Source organism: Arabidopsis thaliana, chromosome 5, assembly GCF_000001735.4.
Source record: "Arabidopsis thaliana chromosome 5, partial sequence".
Classification (NCBI taxonomy): domain Eukaryota; kingdom Viridiplantae; phylum Streptophyta; class Magnoliopsida; order Brassicales; family Brassicaceae; genus Arabidopsis; species Arabidopsis thaliana.
In genome coordinates, this window is record NC_003076.8 from 2,209,671 (window position 1) to 2,227,246 (window position 17,576).

The following is a 17,576-nucleotide window of genomic DNA, read 5'->3' on the forward strand; positions in this document are numbered from 1 at the left end:
TTAAATGTGGTAGAGATATCTCTGCATCCAAACGACCTGACTATAGGTCTACTTGGTTCTTTCTTCCACGACCGTATCGAGTCAACTACTGTAATAAGATTTCCGATGAACTCAGGGACTCGAAATTGGGGTTACCGGGTCCGAGCCATTTGGGAAACTATCGATTCTATCTTCACCTTATGCTCTTCTGTATTCTTCGGAAATGAGAATGTAGTAGTCTCATGGAGTTTCCAATGGCGAGAAGCTTAAAGCTCTGTTTTCTATTGGAGAAGAGCAAAACGCATGATTATGATACGGAGACACTTCTTTCGTCATATGAGAGAAGAGTAAACAGTTCTCGAGGTTTTAGAGAATTTTTATCACTTTCAGTAATGTCTTTGAAGCACTCAAAGTCACTGAAATTTCTGGAGAAGCTGAGGCAGCAGATGTCTCATGTCTAAAAAAGGTAGCTGTTTTCATTCTTATTCTTCGTTTTTTAAAACACATTGATGACTGAGAAAATCAAACTCAACTTGGGGACAAGTTGATGATGATTGATGACGCACGCAGCAATAGATTCGGTTTATAGATTTTGGGATAGTTTATTAAGATTTCTGATGCAGTAATCTTAATTGGGAAATAGTAAAGATTCTGGTTTAAGGAGAGGATCCAAAAGCTTTTAGAGATTTGGTGTCCGAGGATGAGAAAAAATCAAAGAAAAGGTACTAAAGTAGGCTGGTAGGGGTTCACCTACATCTTCTGGAACAAGAATCATATTTAAAACTAGAAAGTAGAAACTGTTTGTTTTGTTGTTTAGTTGTTACACCAAATGGTGTGTGCTGGTTAGACTATAAGCTCTCTGTCTCCTGCCTATAAAAAGTATCAACTTTCTCTTTCTCTTCGAGTAAGTGAGCGCAATGGAGCAACTTCGACCCTTCTTTCTGTTGTTGGCTATTTTTGTAGCTTCACTTGTCAATGCAGAAGTTCACTTTCATGAGTTTGTTGTGTGTTTACTACTTCGAAATCTTTTTTGTTTTCTTCCTTGTTACTTACAAAAGATGCTCAACTTAGTTTATTCTTTTTGTGTTTGGTTAGATCCAAGAAACGCCGGTGAAGAGGCTGTGCAGAGTCCATAACTCGATCACGGTGAATGGACAGTTTCCAGGGCCAACCTTGGAGGTGAGGAACGGCGATTCCCTTGTCATTACAGCCATAAACAAAGCTCGGTACAACATCAGCCTTCACTGGTAAACTCACTCTTTCCTTGCATCAAATCAATCAATGTTTTATCGCTAGATAGTCTGCTAATCAGACCATGTGCAGGCATGGGATACGGCAGATGAGGAATCCATGGGCGGATGGACCAGAATACATAACCCAGTGCCCAATCCAACCAGGAGGGAGTTACACCTACAGGTTTACCATGGAAGACCAAGAAGGTACATTGTGGTGGCATGCCCACAGTAGATGGCTGCGAGCCACCGTGTATGGTGCTCTCATTATCCGCCCTCCGCTCTCTTCTCCTCATTACCCTTTTCCAGTTATTCCCAAGAGAGAGATTACCCTCCTCTTAGGAGAGTGGTGGGACAGAAATCCCATGGATGTCCTCAACTTAGCCCAGTTCACTGGAGCAGCACCAAACATCTCAGACGCCTTTACCATCAATGGTCAGCCTGGTGATCTCTACAGATGCTCCAGCCAAGGTACAGATTTAGTTTATGTTTCCCATGCGCCACAAGCAGCTACATCTTAGTTGGTTAATATTATGTGCTTGTCATGTTGCAGAAACTTTAAGATTTCTAGTGGGGTCAGGAGAGATAGTCCTCCTCAGGGTCATCAACTCTGCTTTGAACCAAGAACTCTTCTTTGGTGTCGCGAATCACAAACTCACAGTGGTTGCGGCGGATGCCTCCTACACCAAACCATTCTCGACCAATGTCATAATGTTAGGTCCTGGTCAGACAACTGATGTGCTTCTAACTGCAGACCAACCGCCAGCACACTACTACATGGCAGCACATGCCTACAACAGTGCCAATGCTGCCTTTGACAACACCACAACCACCGCAATCCTCAAGTACAAAGACGCCTCCTGTGTTACTCTTCAAGCTAAATCACAGGCACGGGCAATACCCGCACAACTACCAGGATTCAACGACACAGCAACAGCAGCAGCCTTCACAGCGCAGATGAAGAGTCCTTCGAAAGTAAAAGTGCCCCTGGAGATTGATGAGAACTTGTTTTTCACAGTGGGATTGGGACTATTCAACTGCCCAACCCCCAACACACAAAGGTGTCAAGGCCCTAACGGAACACGCTTCACCGCAAGCATCAACAATGTCTCTTTCGTCTTCCCCAAACAAAACTCCATAATGCAAGCCTATTACCAAGGCACTCCCACAGGTGTTTTCACCACAGACTTCCCTCCAACGCCTCCTGTCACATTTGACTATACAGGAAACGTGAGCAGAGGGCTATGGCAGCCTACTCGCGGAACAAAGGCCTACAAACTAAAGTTCAATTCGCAAGTGCAGATTATATTGCAAGACACGAGCATCGTGACCACTGAGAATCACCCAATGCATCTCCATGGCTACGAGTTCTACGTAGTTGGGACAGGTGTTGGTAACTTCAACCCAAATACAGACACATCCTCCTTTAACCTCATCGACCCACCACGAAGAAACACAATCGGAACACCTCCAGGTGGATGGGTAGCCATCAGATTCGTTGCCAATAATCCAGGAGCGTGGCTGATGCACTGCCACATTGACTCACATATATTCTGGGGTTTAGCAATGGTCTTCTTAGTAGAGAACGGAGAAGGACATTTGCAGTCTGTACAGTCTCCACCATTGGACTTACCCCAATGTTAAGACTGTTATCTACACACATATACACTTGTATATTCTCAAATTTGTTTCACAAAACATGTCATTCATTTTCAATTACAAAAGATAAACGTATCAAGATATTTTAAGTCCAAAAGTATTTTTCAATTTTGCATGCAAAAAAAAAAGCAAAACTATGCACCAGCCGGGAATCGAACCCGGGTCTGTACCGTGGCAGGGTACTATTCTACCACTAGACCACTGGTGCTTGTATGTCCCAAGAGGAAAATACACTTATATTACCAAACATATAATAATGCTTGTAGTTTCGTTCAGTTAAATCTCACTGAGCACTTTTCAAGTAGAAGAGACACAAACATCGTTACCTTCGCCGCCATGGCCTCCGCACTCGAATGCTGGACAACACGTAATGCCGCCGGTGGTTGCGCCGACGACGATTTTGTTGACCAAGTCCTAATGTCCTCCGAAGACAGGTCTGAGTCCCTCACTGCTCCTCCACCTTCCGATCAAACCTCTTCCGCTATGCAAAAGCGGTTTCAGCGTCTCGGCCGCAACGTCTCCGACGCGATCGCGTCGCTCAAGAACTCTCTCAACCTCGATTCGAGTCGAGACAACCAAAATGCAGCTACCGGAGGAGGTAGAAAGCTCGTATGGGCTACTGTAGTGAGAAACCTTGCTAAAATGTATCCTGGAAGCCAGTTGCCTGATAAACTCGTCTCCAATCTCCGAAAGCATTACGATTCTTTGCCTCTCAGGTAACACCAGATTCTCACAGACGCTTAAGATGTTGCGTCATTTTTACTCTTCACCTAATGTTTATTCTTCTCGGTTTCTTAAATTATTAATTTAGTGTTATGTGGAAGATACAAAGCTTAGATCTAGATATGTTGTTGTATTGGGAATAGATCATGGAGTAATGTGGATTAAATATGGTTTTGTTTTGTAACAGTTATAGTCAGACTGGTTTCGATATGAAAGATGTATTTGTACACATAAAGTTGATAGAGCAAGCTTTTGGAGATGATAATCCTGTGTTTGTGATTCAAGAGGTGTGTGATGAGGAAGCTGATGATCAGGGTTCTGTGTTTAAGCTCACATTTGCTTGTACTTGTTCCCTTCCATGGTCAACCATTTCAGGGTCTCTTGATGGTGCTTTGATTTGTTGTAAGAAAGTACAAATCTTTGAGAAGAAGGGGTTGACTCTTGGAGTTGTTCTTCTTCTGGTTGAGTCTGGACAAGAAAAAATGTTCAAAGTTAAGGTTGTGAATGCCCTTAGATCTGCGGTGAGGAAGCCCAAGTCAACCTCTGTGAAGCTCCCATTTGGTCTTTGTGGCTGTGAAGAACAGAATGCTGGTGTTGGAGAATTCGGGGATGTTGATGTGGAGTCCATTGATCAATGTTATAGACATGAGTTGGATGATCTGAATACTAGGATTCAGCTTCAAATGCCACCTCCAAGCTCTTCGTTTTCTGTATCAGTAGATGAATGGCAGACTATCCAATCAGGTGGTGATGATATCAGAAAATGGCTACTGAATTCAGATGATCTCGAGTTTAGTGGTCAGTTAGGACCAAATTCATTTAAAGGAGTTTACAGAGGAACAAAGGTGGCCATTGAGAAACTAAAAGGCTGTGAGAAGGGGAATTCCTATGAGTTTGCAATCCGAAAAGATTTCTTGGAGCTGATGACCTGTGGACACAAGAGCATTTTGCAGTTTTATGGTGTCTGCATCGATGAAAATCATGGATTATGCGTGGTAACAAAGTTGATGCAAGGTGGTTCACTTCGTGAACTGGTGTTGAAGAAAAAGAAGCTTCAGACCAAGTTGATATTTCAAATTGCTGTTGACATAGCAGAAGGGATGAAATTCATTAATGATCATGGTGTTGCATATAGAGACCTTAACACACAGAGAATACTATTAGATAAGCAGTGCAACGCTTGTTTGGGTGATTTGGGAATAGTCACTGCATGCAAGAGTGTCAACGAGGCCATGGAGTATGAAACGGATGGCTATCGATGGCTTGCACCCGAGGTCTGTATTTCTTTGACGCTTTCCCTGCATAAATCATAGTTCATTGATTTGCCTCAAGATTCATGCTTACCATTACCTCATCATATGTGATCTGTAAGCCAATAATACAAAAAAACATTGCCTGGTGATTGGATGATGTAATTATACTTGTAGGCTTCAAGGTCTAGCTTTTCGGTTATAGATGCAATACCAGACATCTGAAAGCTACCTACATGCTTCACCATCACTAATTCTCCTTGTCCAATTATGCATAAGTAGATTCTATTTGGAAAAGCAGTTGTTGACTGTAGTTTGTGAATGGCTGAAATCAGATAATCGCGGGAGACCCGGAGAAGACAAGAGAGAGTTGGATGAGCAATGCGTATAGCTTTGGGATGGTGCTTTGGGAGATGGTGACAGGGGAGGAGGCATATGGGTCTTGCTCACCAGTGCAGGCAGCGGTTGGGATTGCAGCGTGCGGACTAAGACCAGATATCCCAAAGGAGTGTCCTCAAGTCCTCAAATATCTTATGATCAAATGCTGGAACACTTGCCCTTCCACACGCCTTAACTTCTCTCAAATCCACTGCATCTTGCTCCGTGCCATTTCACGGTAACACATTCTCTTCTACATAGGAATTGGAAGAGTGCCTCTTTTTGAAGAAATGTTTAGCAAACCAATAGTTTTTGTGGGTAACAGAATAGCTTCACATCAATATAGCAAATGTGATGAAGAAAGTGGTTGGTGTATATTTTGGTTAGATCAGATGGTAGCAACCTTGTGGACCGGAAAGTAGAATAACAGTTTCATTATCAGTTATAAGCCTCTTTGCCCAGTCCACTTTCATTTTTACACTTTGTTTACATTGTAAATGGACCAATATGAGTGATTTTTTTTCTTTTCTTTTTCTATAAGAAAAAACAGGTACGAATGTTCGATTTCAAACTAGAACTGTTCAAGATTGTGTATGGATTGGATCCTCAAAAAAATATAAAGATGTTCATTTAAATTTTTATTGTTGCAAAAAAAAAAAAAAAAAAAAAGTCAAAGTTTACTAGGTCAATTTCTAGAGGGAAAGACTTTATCGTGCATTGCAAATGGTGTGTATATTTAAATTAAAATTGTATTTACATTTTTTCCAACTTGTAAATGTTTGTTTCTATGGTTAAACATTTGTATATATCAAAAACAATGACAAATAACAAATCAAAAATGAAGAAGGTGGGATATAAAAAGGAGCAGCCATTGATTTGTCTTCTTTTCTGGACGACGACTTGAACTGCTCCAACAAAACAGAAAAGGATGAGTTCCGATCAACGGTGGAGATTGCTCCGACCAGCATTCTTCATCTTCTTCTTCCTCTTCTTTCTTCCTCACAATCTCACCTTTGGTCTCTGTTTCAACACCGAAGGTACTTACTTTTGTTTCATCTTTCTTTCTGAGTCTATTCGACTATTGATTGATGGATTAACTCTTGTGTGTTTTGCAGCATTGGCCTTGATGAAATTCAAAGAGAGAATAGAGATAGACCCATTTGGAGCTCTGGTTAATTGGGGAGAGCTTTCTCATTGTTCTTGGTCTGGTGTTGTCTGTTCACATGATGGAAGAGTTGTCATCTTGTAAGTCATATCCGAGTCCTTAACATAAGAATAAGAAGTTTCTCTAAAATTTCAGTTTTGTTATAAATTTGATGTCTTATAATGTAGAAATCTAAGAGATCTCTCCCTACAAGGAACACTTGCACCTGAACTAGGAAACCTAACTCATTTGAAATCTCTGTAAGTAACCAACGTTTTCCCCAACACTCCTCAAACTATACACTAGATAGATAGACCTCTACAACACCCCTTGTTCTTGTTGCAGTATTCTCAGAAACAATTCATTTTCCGGGAAAGTACCTGAAGAGGTAACAGAATTGCAGGAGCTTGAGATCTTGGATTTGTGTGACAACAACTTTGGCCAACCATTTCCCTTCGCTCGCAGGCTGCTTCAGATATCTCCCCCTCCTTCTCAACCTTCTCCTCCATCGCCTATGGAGGAAGTCCCCATTGATTTTCCTTTCTTCTTTGCCCCTCCTCCGCAGAATATAGGTGCAAGCCCTCCTACTGAAACCCAAGTTATCCCAAACCCGTCTCCAGTTCCCCCTCCACCAGCTCAGCCTCCACCAGCTCAGACTCCACCACCTCAGCTTTCTGAAGTGCCTCATGCTGTCAACAAAAAGAAATCTCATAAGAGTAAGATGTACATAATAGTCGGAGTGCTAGTAGGTGTATTAGGCGTCATGGCCGCATTGGTGGCCTTCTTTTTTCTCTGGAACCAAAAGGTAAAATTGATAAAGCCATGGGGGGAAACTGGGAGCAGTGGCCAGCTTCAAGATGTTGTTACTACAGGTATCATCACTGTTATGTTTACTCTCTAGTTCAATAACATAGCAGAGATTGGTGAAAGTGAGTTTAGTGTATTTATTATGACTTATGAAGGTGTTCCCAAGCTGAAGCTAGCAGAACTAGAAACTGCCTGTGAAGATTTCAGTAACATCATAGGCTCCACATCCTCAGACGCCACCATTTACAAAGGAACTCTCTCCACCGGCTCTGAAATTGCCGTTCTAGCAGTTGCATCTGGATCCCTCCAAGACTGGTCAGAGGATCACGAAACACAGTTCCAAGAAAAGGTAACATCAGAAACCTCTTTCTGCATTCTTTCTCCTCTTCTTTAAAACACATACAAATCATGCAATGCAGATACAGAGGTTATCTCAAGTGAACCACAAGAACTTCCTCAATGTAATCGGATATTGCCATGAAGACGAACCATTCAACCGAATGCTAGTTTTCGAATACGCTCCTAATGGATCCCTCTTCGAGCATCTGCACGGTGAGTAGTAGTAATGCCACTTCTTCCAACAGACTCAGTCCCTCCCATCTATTTTTTAAACTTGTAACTGTAATATTATGTTGCAGACCAAGACGCAGAGCATTTGGACTGGCCAATGAGACTGAGAATCGTAATGGGAATAGCTTACTGTATGGAACATATGCACAATCTAAACCCTAAACCCATCTCTCACACCAACCTCAACTCTTCTTCAGTCTACTTGGCAACAGATTACGCAGCCAAAGTCTCAGACTTTACGTTCCTCAGCTCCACACCACTTGACCCCATGACCAACGTATCCAGCTTTGGCGCCCTTCTACAAGAGATCATCACCGGAAAGATCCCGGATCCAGATTCTCTGCTCCAGGAAGAAACCAAACCCGTTGCAGACCCGACTCTGAAAAGCTTTCAAGAGGAGGTCATGGAGAGAGTGTGGGAAGTGGTTAAAGAGTGTTTGAGTCAGAAGGTGGAAATGAAGGAAGTGGTGGTTAAGCTGAGAGAGATCACCGGAATAACGCCGGAAGCAGCGTTGCCTAGTCGGTCTCCGGCGTGGTGGGCGGAGCTGGAGATTATATCCACCGAAATGTAGATATATCAATTGCACAGTAAACTAATGTACCATCATCATCTCTGTACTCTCTGCAAATTTAAAGTCTGAAGATGATTTCTTTCTTTCTTTTTTTGGGTTTTATTTTGGGTCAATATAAGATAAAATGTGTGAGTTTGAAAACATTAAAGAGAAATCTTGTTCTTATTGTCAAACGACATGAAGTTGAGCTATGATATATAAAAACGACAAGCGTATATAACCCTGAGTCACACTGGGCTGGGCTCGCTCATTATAGGCCCATGTACCAATCTCGATTCTTTTGGTCTGCTGCAACTTTCGCGTTGAAAATACTTTTTAGATTCATATCAATTCTCTGCATTTCTACACTTTATTATTATTTCCTTAATCACTTCCATAAGAAAAGTAGCACAATCAAATTGAGTTTCATCATGTTTATTCCTTTTGTTGTTTTTTCACTTCCATAAAGAAAGGAAAATAAGGAAACAATCGAACTATGAAGCTTCAAACATATTTTCTTGTAATATATAAAAAAAGTACATGTTGGTGCGTGGAAAAACATAAAGCAAAATAGGATAAAAGCAAAGATCATTTAATAGAAGTCCTAGGTGTGTTTGCATGTCCATAATTATATAGCCGTTTGTTTAACTTGCTCTGTATATCCGTTTCAAATCTATTGAATTCATAATTGGCATTTTCCTACACTAGTAAGAAAATAAATCTCTAATGCATTATTATTACCGTTTAAATTGTTATTACACCTTTTATCAGTATACCTAAATGACTAAATCTCCAATTAGAAGACGTGTATGCATGTAAAAAAAACATAAAGCAATTAAGAAAAGATAATTAAAAAACATAGATGTGTTTGGTTTTCGGTTTGTATGCCCAGAAATCTCTTGAACTCTTTAATCGTCTTAACACCATGTTGTGTAGCGTGTCTTGTGCCGGCCAGACTCGAGGCTGTGGATTCTTTTTCAACGTCATCATGTCTTTTGATAATGACCAATCTTCCACTTCCTGGATTGTCCGCGTAGTCGTGTTTTCGCTCTATCATCTCCTCGCATGTGACATTGTGTCTTACAACCTTTGTTTCCAAGTTGTTATGAATCTATTATCGAATTATCTTTTACCTTCTTTTATTCGTTTTTAACCTTGTTGTATCAAAAATTGAAAATGGTATTCTTCCAAACCTTGTACTACATTTCAGTTATTAAATGATAAAACAAGTTTTTGCTCAAAATAATAATAACCATTTCTTCAATTTTCTCTGTATATCGTTTTAAAATACATTGAATTCGAAGCTGGCATTTTCCATGAATAGAAAGAAAACGACAAATCTCTAAGGCGTAATAATCTCGGTTTAAGGTTCTGTAATATATATTTCATTAATATACCTAAATTTCTAATTAGAATTAAGATGTGCTCTTCTTGCATTCAATCGTATGCGTGGAAAAACATATATTTAAAGCAAAACTAACAAAATAGAAAACGTAGGTAATGTGAATGCATGCCAATCATTATATGACCGTTTGTTTAACCTATATTGAGTTCAAAATTGGCATTTTTCTACACTAATAAAAAGAAACGACAAATCCTAATGCGTTATTTTTTCCGTTTAAGTGTCTCTATTCTATCTTTCACTAATACACCTAAATCTTCAAAAGACGTGGCTCTATATGCATGCGTATACGTGGAAGAATATTATTAAATATATACCCGTTTGTTTAAAATTGATTAAACATTAACTTCGTCAAATTGGCTTTTATTCCGAAATTAGCACTCAATTTTTAATGTTCTTTAATCTTCTTAAGAAAGATAACTCAAACTGAAATTAAGACCAAACGAAACAAATGCACACTGATTTGATATGCATTTGATAACAATATTCTATAAACTTAACATTCAAAACAAAAAAAATCTGTAAACCGAAACACATGAATCAAAAAAAGAAAACAACTCAAGAATAAACTGAATCGAAGAAATGGTAGGGGGTTTTTCAAATCAACTAAGTAAGATTGGAGAGTGGAGCCAGATTCGTCTTCAGCCTCTCTATCTCCGTTTTATACTCCTCAATGACACCTATTAATTAGCATTATAATTATTGTTATATCAATAATCCCAAATATATGTATATATATTTAATTAAGTTAAATTAGCTATCATGTATATAATTAATATACCATCGCTGTTGATACAATGTTGAACCCGAGCAGAGATACACTCCTTTAGCTGCCTTTGCTCATTTTCTAGATATCGTTTTTGTTCACTGGTAATCGCTAGTTGGGAACGCAACTCACTCACCTCTCTCTGCACATTAAATGAAATGTATATACATATGTGTAATACGCAAGCATAATGAATCGAAGTAGTACATATATGAAATTAAGTAGAGGTATATATATACTTGGAGCTCCATGGATCTCTTCACTAGAGCATCAAGATATTGAACCTTCTTCCACCTAGACTTTTGAGCCGCAACACGGTTCGAAATTATCCTACATATTTTATTTCATATATGGATTGAATTCAATTAGGGTTTCATTTATAAGATATGTATCGATAAAAAATGAAAATTATGTTAACCGTTTGAGTATCTTAGGGTCCGTGGTGGGATCAATATTCTGACGCATACGAATGGTGAAGCCTGGCTCGACTTCATAGTTGACGTAACCACCTTTCTTCTTTCCCGCTTGGCTGCCACTTTGGGACACTCCAAACGATGTCGCAACCACAGGGAAACTCATTGATGAGTTAAGTTGTGATAAAGTATAATTGATTAAGATAAGTAAATGTGCTAAGCCTTGTTATAGTTGTGAGGCTACTACTACTACCGTCGAGTGTTGGCTTTTATAGTGAAGTAAATACAAGTTAAATATCCTATTTGCCCTTGTAATTTTTTTTGTCGTTTTAGGGTATCTTGATTTTTACTTAAAATAGAAAAAATTGACCAATGTATTATTGCCAGATGTGTTAATACCTTATCCTTTACAAATTTTTTAGTTTGTTTTTTAAACATTTTAAACTCTTTATAAACTTTCTTGTACGTGGTGGTGTTTGTTTTTGAACATTCTTAAAATAGTGGAATTCTTTGCAACACAAAATTTATTTGTGTATGGCCCAAAATGGCCCATAACAAGGTCTGTTATTAATAAGTTTTGATGATAGTGTAAATGGGCTATTAAAACCCCATTAAGGCTAAAAAAAAATTACTACAAGGAATATGTTTTTTTTTTTTGTCAAACCAAGGAATAGGTAATGTGTGGTTAAGTATATAGAAGATCGTCAAGTAGTTTCACCGAATTTGCATCGAAAGTACCCGGAAGTAAAAAGAGCACACTTCTTCTTAGATTAGATGGCTGAATGATCCAACTTCAGAGAAGCTTCTGGCTGACACAGAAACTAGAAAGCCTATGATGATGATGATGATGCTAATGCTAATGTCCATGTGACACTAAAATGCGAAAGAAAGCCTTTTTGTTTATTTTATTTGTTGGAGAAGTTGCTCACATGATTTGATGAATAGTTGCCAAGTAACTTCACTAGAAACATTATTTAAACAATTTTGGACCATCACAGTGAAAGGTTCACATCTATAGAATACATATCCCAAAGACTCAAGATTTATTTATACTTTTATTATTTTCTAAGAAGCTTTCTATCTACACCTCATTGCTACAAAACTTCTCATTTCATATTAAAAAGCTTCTCTCCCACTCTTTTACCTCTTTATAAAGCGCGAAACCTCTCTTCTATCATAAAACAGAATTAACTACCAAACTATCTTCGTCTTCTATCTCTTTCTCAGTATATTCCAATTTTTCTCTTTGGCTGCAAAGATGTTGGACATAGCGTTTGAATTGATCGGAGATGCCACGTCGAATTCGCTTCTCATGTTCTGTTTCTGCAACCTCATTATTGTCATGATCTTTACCGGATCATTAAAACCTGGTTTGAAGGATTCACAAGATTCCACATTTGTTACCTCAGTGAGCTACGATATGGGCAATATTTCTTCTGATGATCATTATTGTGGTGATGATGATGAAAATATGAAAATCGCTGCTGCTATTCCATCTTCACAAGATGACCCTTTGATCGATGACTCGAGTTCTGACGAAGAAGATGATTCAGAAAGCACCCATTGCTATGCTGCTGATGATGATGCTGATGATACTGATGACGATGAGGATGATGATGATGATGATGATGATGATGATGATGATGATGATGATGATGATGATGATGATGATGATGATGATGATGATGAGAGCAAAGACTCCGAGGTTGAAGAGGAGGAAGGAGACGATGATTTGAGAATGAGGGTAGAAATGTTTATAGCAAAAATTAACAATGAATGGAGGCATGAGAAGCTTAGGGCTTTGAATTTAGTTTGTTAATATGTTCATTCTAATTGCAAAGATTTTGTATGAATATGTACATACTTTTTTTTATCAATGTATAACATAATTTCGTAATGAGTGTATTTTCTAGAGATGTTATTATTATAGAATGATCAAATATATAATACTCTCTGAAATGAAAAGATTGGCTCCTTGATCTTATAATATATTAGTTCTTTACTTTCTGCAAAGAGCTTTTGATTCTTCTTTTCATGAAAAGGGAATTAATGCTACTTGAAAAACTAATCATCAAGATTAAACATTACAAAACTACTAGGAGTTAGTTACTTACCTGTAATTAGCGAACAATAACATCCCGTTATGTTTCTTTCATTTAAACACCGTCGTTTCGTAACCGCGCCATCTAAATTTGCTCATACAAGTTTTCAAGAGACGTGAGAGAGAGAGAGAACAAAATCGAGGTTTTGATGTTATTCTGATTGATGCTCGATTTCAACATGTTCTTCCCCAAGAAAATTGATCCGGAAACAATGGATATATTTGCAGAAGATTTCTCCCTTGAGAAATTCGACATCGATTTCGAATTCGACATCGATTTCGAATTCGACGCTCCTCGATTCTACGATTTCTCCAAACCTGAACTCGATTCAGAAACAGAGGAAACAGAGCTTTGGTTTCAATCAGCTGGAAACTATCCTCCTTCACGTAAGATCAATATGCATATTTTTGGAATTGAGGCTAAAAAGACTCTGTTTCTTAATTATGTTATACTTTTTTTTCTCAGCATTTAGCATACATTTGAGATACGAAGAAAAACATCTTGAGATCCCTAAACCCGTCTCAGATCAATACAATGGTATTATCTTGCAAATTCTTGTCTTTGATTTGATTTCTTGCAACTCAAGGTTTGTTATGGTCATTTAGGGTTTATATATAATAACCAAGCTCCTAAAGATGTTCCCAAGGCGACGCATAAGTCTAAAACCAAAACTTATTTACGAAAGAACTCAACTTTAACGAGACCCACTGCTTCTTTGTTGGCAAGACAGAATAAACCTCTCGATATTTACTCTGTTCGGCTTCTCACAAGGTAACATCAGTCCTCTTCAACAGCCTTTTTGCTTTCTTAGACTCAAACTAATTTGATGTTTTATAGATGTCAGCGGTCATTAGGAAAGTGTGATGACAAGTTCTCATCTCACTTATATTCAATGCCTCAAACCCAAGATAACAAAAGGCAAAAACTCGAAACCGGCTTCTTGCGCAAGGTGCTGCTCTCAAACATCATCTAAACTCACTGCTCTCAACACATTTTGTTTTGGAGCTAATCTTAAAAAGCTTTTTGAAGTAGGTTTCACGGCTGGACCAAACTCCTTTTTTACATAAAGTTCCAAAGAAGGTAATGCAATTTAAGATTAAACATTCACTGTATCATCATTTTTGTGTATCTTACATTTGTAATTTTTGTGTTTGCAGGGGTCCAAAGTCACTGTTCCAAGAGAGCCTAACCTCAAGACTGCCCAAAGAGCTGCAAGAAACCGGTAAGGACTCTCTTTGAATATATTGTTGGTTCCTTTAATGGCTTGTTTATAACAACTTCTTTCTTATGAATCTCTTTCAGGTTTAAGGCTAACTCAGCACCCGAGCAGATTGCAAAATTCATCTCTAATATGAATAAAACAGTGCGTGTGTGCCTACATCATTTTTTGTTTCTTTCACTGCCACCAACTCAAAAGTAGTAACAGTCACAAATCTTTGCCTGCAGGTTCAAGGAACTACTTCACCATCTTTGCCTAAGAAGAATACGCCTCACCACCCCCAAGATCTACAGGTCTAAATCTTCTAAAGAACATTTTCAAACTCTTTTATCATACCATAATTTTACCAGCAATTACATTCTTTCTTTTGTTTCAGGCATTTCATCTAAGGACATCTCTTAGAGCGAGGGAACGCTCTTCCAGTGTAAGTCTCAAACCGTTTGTGCTGTTTGTTTTTATCTGGTCATCTTTCAAGCTACAGTGATGCAGTTCTCATTGCAGGCTAAAATTGCACCAACCGATGATTCTAAACACTCCTTAACGTTAGTCCATAAATCTTTTATAAATCCCATTCATGATTTCCTTCTTCTCTTGCATTTGACTCAAACTTGAATCAAGACTTCTAAACATGTTCTTTCATGTCTTGTGCAGGTCAAAGTCCGTTGGTTCCATGAAGGGTATGAAGGTCAAGGCGTCTCGCAGCTCAAATTCCAATTGTCAAGTTTATGGACCTAAGATTTGCCCTCTAGACTCAAAGGTGATGCAGGTTAACTCCTTCTACAAGAACTAGAATCCATGAAAGGTATTTAGTTAACAAATTATAGAAAAAAAACTCACAAATCTTTTACTTCATGATAGACATCAAGCAAATGCGGTGAAGCAATCGATATCAAACATGAAAACAATCTTCTGAGGGTAAGTCACTCATGCTGCAGGTTGGTTTTTGAAACTATAACAATGTAGTGATCAGGTCATATCTCTAGATGGAGATCCATTTATATTCCCCCTACTAATACCAGGTTTTTAGTTTATTGAAGGAATTTGAAGCTCCAATGAACACAAATTTTCGAGATGAACCATTTATTGAATCTCTTAGAAAAGTAAGCATTCATCATCTTCAAAAACTTGCATAGAATTTGTTTCTTTGCTTATGATTATTAACAATGTTAGTTACCATTTCTTACAGCTATGTCTCACGTCAGATACTGATCCAGTCGGGGTACTTATAGATTAGTTGCTTCTCTTTACTCTCTTGTATCTCATCGACATAGAGATTTTTCGAGACATATATCGTGCTTGTACAAATTAGATGTGCGAAAGCTTATACTAACATGAAGTCCAATATTCATCAATAGTACTAAGTGTTAAGTCAATGACTACTTTCAATCCTGCATCAGTACACAGAAAGATGTGCTAGGGGGAAACAATGTACCTGTAAAAATGAATTAAACATCTGTTACCAACAGCTGATTAAGCTCAGTTTCTAGCTCGGACCAGCTCGTTAAGCTTCTGAATTTCTTTTCTTATAATAGAAATTTCTGCCATCATTGGATGATACTTCCCTTTGGCAAAATCATATGGTTTAGTAAAGTTAACTAAGAAGTGTGGTTGATATGTTTTTTCTTTCTGCAAATGCATCACTTGGGATGTGCTCAAAGGGATGGGATGAAGTTGGAAACTAGCCTTTATTAAATGAATAAGAAAACAAACCTTTTCTTGCACGGAATCTTTGCCTTGTGGTATATGTGGTTGCTTTTGTATCTGAAAGAAACAGAGGACGACTAGTCTCTGTTTCACTCTCAACTTGTTCATTCCACTCAAACTGAGAAGTCAAAACAATAAACATAAAGAACAAAAAAAAGCAACCACGATCTCGCCATCTTGCAGGTAAAATGGTCTTTTATTTGATCTTTCATAATCTGCTACATAATAACAAAACACCAAAACTCAAAATCACAAACTAACAAAAGTAGAAAAGGATCCAAATGACAAAGTAATCTTTGAACATTCTATTTACAAGAGCTGTAGGAAAGGATTGAAACTTTCACATTCCAAAAACTCTGAATCTAAGATTACTGCTCCAAATCCACATCCAATGGAGGAAGAAGAAGAATTTACTGCACCAGATTAAACATGACAACAAAGTCGAAAACAGAGCAGGACAAAAACAAAGACGATTACCAAACTGATTAGACTCTCACCAGTCGAAATCTGAAAGCAAGTTTTTGCCTCAATTGAGAGAAGAAGAAAAATAAATAAGAGCTAGCAACATGTCTACTATTTCACTTTTTTAAGAGTTTTTAAGCCAATCAGAAAGCTCTATTTCAATCCCACTCGCACAAAGTGAGCGTTGAGCGAGTGAGAGCAATTTTGTAGGGGTTTACCTTTCCAAATCATGCCTTTTTTATTCAACGCACTTCCTCCCAAAATCTCCATCGCGTGACTCTTATGTTTTTTGTTTTATGTAAACCGAACCAAAATCAATTTGTAATTTTAAACCATGTACACTGAACCGAAACCAATTATAATTTGAACTTTTCAAAATCATGTAAACCGAAATATTTTTTCTCCTTCCGACGAAGACTAAACCATGTAAACAGAGACGACGAAACCTGCCGGAGAACAGAAAAACCCGGCGAAAATGGGAATTCGATTTCGTCGTCCTCTGTTGATCATGACTTCACTTCTGCTTCCAGGTTTTCATCGGAACCAATCTCACCTCCACTCTCTAATAAACTTCTTCAATTGTGAGTTTGTAATTTTGTTGCAGAGCTTTCACTCAGAAGAAGCTCGATGATCTCAAATCTCTCTTAAGCATCACACGATGTGTGGTGGATTTCGATTGTCACAGGAGTATTTTGGTCCGAGTGGTTCTTTAGGAGAAAAGGATGTTTGATATGGTCACTCAACGCAGGAAAGATGATAAAATGACTTATGAAGATCTTGTTATTGCTAAGGTACACTCAAGTCTTTTTTATCGTCTTAATCAATCATTGGTTTCTTCTTCTGAGCTTTTGAATACGCTTGGCATATTGGAGGACATGCACATATCGTGAGTGGTTTTCCAACTCTAGCATAACATCATTTAACCTAACATTGTCTTTGCTTGCAACTAGACTAAGTAGAATCAAGACACAACTAGTTTTGTTCCTAATGTAAATTATCTCGCGGAAACAACAGTATGTCGCCATCTGTGTTAATCATTAAAGACACAGAAGGATCAACCTTGGGAGAGGCACAGAAATGTTACCACTTCAGATAATGATTCAGTCGCGGTACTTACAGATTAGTTGCTTCTCTTAATCTCTTGTATCTCATCCACATAGAGATTTTTCAAGACATATTTCGTGCGTGTACAAATTAGACATTGCAATGAAAAAGA

At 38.3% G+C, this 17,576-nt stretch overlaps 7 protein-coding genes, 3 long non-coding RNA genes and 1 other non-coding gene across 17 annotated transcripts; 7 read left to right on the forward strand and 4 right to left on the reverse strand.

Moving 5' to 3' along the window:
- The first annotated feature begins 46 nt into the window (after positions 1-46).
- On the forward strand, positions 47-2,995 carry LAC13 (laccase 13). 3 transcript variants are annotated; one of them, NM_001342922.1, is made up of 4 exons: positions 47-445; positions 1,075-1,226; positions 1,303-1,682; positions 1,765-2,995. In NM_001342922.1, exons 3-4 carry the CDS (start codon positions 1,319-1,321, stop codon positions 2,853-2,855), a joined length of 1,455 nt encoding a protein of 484 aa, NP_001330377.1. In that variant the 5' UTR covers positions 47-445; positions 1,075-1,226; positions 1,303-1,318; the 3' UTR covers positions 2,856-2,995. The 3 variants fall into 3 exon arrangements, with proteins under 3 accessions (NP_001330377.1, NP_001330376.1, NP_196330.3); NM_120795.5 differs by lacking the exon at positions 47-445 and adding an exon at positions 893-983; NM_001342923.1 differs by lacking the exon at positions 47-445 and having other exon boundaries at positions 892-1,226; positions 1,765-2,950.
- Positions 2,996-3,007: 12 nt separating this feature from the next.
- On the reverse strand, positions 3,008-3,078 carry AT5G07135. Its single transcript has one exon. It is a non-coding gene; the product is annotated as a tRNA-Gly (tRNA).
- A 77-nt stretch (positions 3,079-3,155) lies between these two features.
- Positions 3,156-5,875, forward strand: AT5G07140 (Protein kinase superfamily protein). Its single transcript, NM_120796.3, has 3 exons — positions 3,156-3,586; positions 3,781-4,867; positions 5,179-5,875. The coding sequence occupies exons 1-3, from the start codon at positions 3,207-3,209 to the stop codon at positions 5,461-5,463; spliced, it is 1,752 nt and encodes a 583-aa protein (NP_196331.2). The 5' UTR covers positions 3,156-3,206; the 3' UTR covers positions 5,464-5,875.
- A 33-nt stretch (positions 5,876-5,908) lies between these two features.
- Positions 5,909-8,501, reverse strand: AT5G07152. 3 transcript variants are annotated; one of them, NR_142980.1, is made up of 2 exons: positions 6,746-8,501; positions 5,909-6,436 (listed from the first exon to the last, which is right to left on the reverse strand). It is a non-coding gene; the product is annotated as an other RNA (long non-coding RNA). The 3 variants fall into 3 exon arrangements; NR_142981.1 differs by having other exon boundaries at positions 5,938-6,484; positions 6,746-8,446; NR_142982.1 differs by lacking the exon at positions 5,909-6,436 and having other exon boundaries at positions 6,440-8,472.
- Positions 5,957-8,501, forward strand: AT5G07150 (Leucine-rich repeat protein kinase family protein). Of its 2 annotated transcripts, NM_001342924.1 has the most exons (7): positions 6,068-6,258; positions 6,337-6,466; positions 6,554-6,625; positions 6,711-7,237; positions 7,328-7,521; positions 7,592-7,724; positions 7,811-8,501. In NM_001342924.1, the coding sequence occupies exons 1-7, from the start codon at positions 6,150-6,152 to the stop codon at positions 8,311-8,313; spliced, it is 1,668 nt and encodes a 555-aa protein (NP_001318496.1). In that variant the 5' UTR covers positions 6,068-6,149; the 3' UTR covers positions 8,314-8,501. The 2 variants fall into 2 exon arrangements, with proteins under 2 accessions (NP_001330722.1, NP_001318496.1); NM_001342925.1 differs by having other exon boundaries at positions 5,957-6,466; positions 7,811-8,491.
- A 392-nt stretch (positions 8,502-8,893) lies between these two features.
- AT5G01325 lies at positions 8,894-9,348 on the forward strand. Its single transcript, NR_142498.1, has 2 exons — positions 8,894-9,000; positions 9,251-9,348. It is a non-coding gene; the product is annotated as an other RNA (long non-coding RNA).
- A 952-nt stretch (positions 9,349-10,300) lies between these two features.
- On the reverse strand, positions 10,301-11,039 carry AT5G07160 (Basic-leucine zipper (bZIP) transcription factor family protein; the record flags this gene model as incomplete). Its single annotated transcript, NM_120798.2, has 4 exons — positions 10,301-10,374; positions 10,476-10,602; positions 10,700-10,790; positions 10,879-11,039. 4 exons carry the CDS (start codon positions 11,037-11,039, stop codon positions 10,301-10,303), a joined length of 453 nt encoding a protein of 150 aa, NP_196333.2.
- Positions 11,040-12,124: 1,085 nt separating this feature from the next.
- Positions 12,125-12,933, forward strand: AT5G07165 (uncharacterized protein; the record flags this gene model as incomplete). Its single annotated transcript, NM_001342926.1, has 2 exons — positions 12,125-12,683; positions 12,916-12,933. Exons 1-2 carry the CDS (start codon positions 12,132-12,134, stop codon positions 12,931-12,933), a joined length of 570 nt encoding a protein of 189 aa, NP_001332070.1. The 5' UTR covers positions 12,125-12,131.
- A 159-nt stretch (positions 12,934-13,092) lies between these two features.
- On the forward strand, positions 13,093-15,799 carry AT5G07170 (Cell cycle regulated microtubule associated protein). 2 transcript variants are annotated; one of them, NM_001342927.1, is made up of 14 exons: positions 13,093-13,361; positions 13,441-13,512; positions 13,581-13,746; positions 13,813-13,924; positions 14,008-14,055; positions 14,133-14,197; positions 14,278-14,338; positions 14,422-14,487; positions 14,571-14,618; positions 14,696-14,736; positions 14,846-14,960; positions 15,053-15,109; positions 15,222-15,294; positions 15,381-15,799. In NM_001342927.1, exons 1-13 carry the CDS (start codon positions 13,139-13,141, stop codon positions 15,237-15,239), a joined length of 1,092 nt encoding a protein of 363 aa, NP_001318497.1. In that variant the 5' UTR covers positions 13,093-13,138; the 3' UTR covers positions 15,240-15,294; positions 15,381-15,799. The 2 variants fall into 2 exon arrangements, with proteins under 2 accessions (NP_001318497.1, NP_001330591.1); NM_001342928.1 differs by having other exon boundaries at positions 13,097-13,361; positions 14,846-14,951; positions 15,381-15,474.
- Positions 15,471-16,630, reverse strand: AT5G07175 (uncharacterized protein; the record flags this gene model as incomplete). Its single annotated transcript, NM_001342929.1, has 5 exons — positions 15,471-15,626; positions 15,905-16,016; positions 16,064-16,113; positions 16,271-16,311; positions 16,579-16,630. 5 exons carry the CDS (start codon positions 16,628-16,630, stop codon positions 15,588-15,590), a joined length of 294 nt encoding a protein of 97 aa, NP_001330590.1. The 3' UTR covers positions 15,471-15,587.
- On the forward strand, positions 16,446-17,553 carry AT5G01345. Its single transcript, NR_142499.1, has 2 exons — positions 16,446-16,891; positions 17,378-17,553. It is a non-coding gene; the product is annotated as an other RNA (long non-coding RNA).
- The last annotated feature ends 23 nt before the right edge of the window (positions 17,554-17,576 follow it).

Excerpts from the sequence above, each read along its gene's own strand:
- LAC13 (NM_120795.5), top strand. The coding sequence starts at position 897 with ATGGAGCAACTTCGACCCTTCTTTCTGTTGTTGGCTATTTTTGTAGCT. Across the intron at positions 984-1,074 it reads TTCACTTTCATGAGTTTGTT|ATCCAAGAAACGCCGGTGAA; the intron begins GTGTGTTTACTA and ends GTGTTTGGTTAG. Across the intron at positions 1,227-1,302 it reads TACAACATCAGCCTTCACTG|GCATGGGATACGGCAGATGA; the intron begins GTAAACTCACTC and ends GACCATGTGCAG.
- AT5G07140 (NM_120796.3), top strand. The coding sequence starts at position 3,207 with ATGGCCTCCGCACTCGAATGCTGGACAACACGTAATGCCGCCGGTGGT. Across the intron at positions 3,587-3,780 it reads TACGATTCTTTGCCTCTCAG|TTATAGTCAGACTGGTTTCG; the intron begins GTAACACCAGAT and ends GTTTTGTAACAG. Across the intron at positions 4,868-5,178 it reads ATCGATGGCTTGCACCCGAG|ATAATCGCGGGAGACCCGGA; the intron begins GTCTGTATTTCT and ends GGCTGAAATCAG.
- AT5G07150 (NM_001342925.1), top strand. The coding sequence starts at position 6,150 with ATGAGTTCCGATCAACGGTGGAGATTGCTCCGACCAGCATTCTTCATC. Across the intron at positions 6,626-6,710 it reads CTAACTCATTTGAAATCTCT|TATTCTCAGAAACAATTCAT; the intron begins GTAAGTAACCAA and ends TTCTTGTTGCAG. Across the intron at positions 7,238-7,327 it reads TCAAGATGTTGTTACTACAG|GTGTTCCCAAGCTGAAGCTA; the intron begins GTATCATCACTG and ends TGACTTATGAAG.
- AT5G07170 (NM_001342927.1), top strand. The coding sequence starts at position 13,139 with ATGCTCGATTTCAACATGTTCTTCCCCAAGAAAATTGATCCGGAAACA. Across the intron at positions 14,056-14,132 it reads TACATAAAGTTCCAAAGAAG|GGGTCCAAAGTCACTGTTCC; the intron begins GTAATGCAATTT and ends TTGTGTTTGCAG. Across the intron at positions 14,488-14,570 it reads ACCACCCCCAAGATCTACAG|GCATTTCATCTAAGGACATC; the intron begins GTCTAAATCTTC and ends CTTTTGTTTCAG.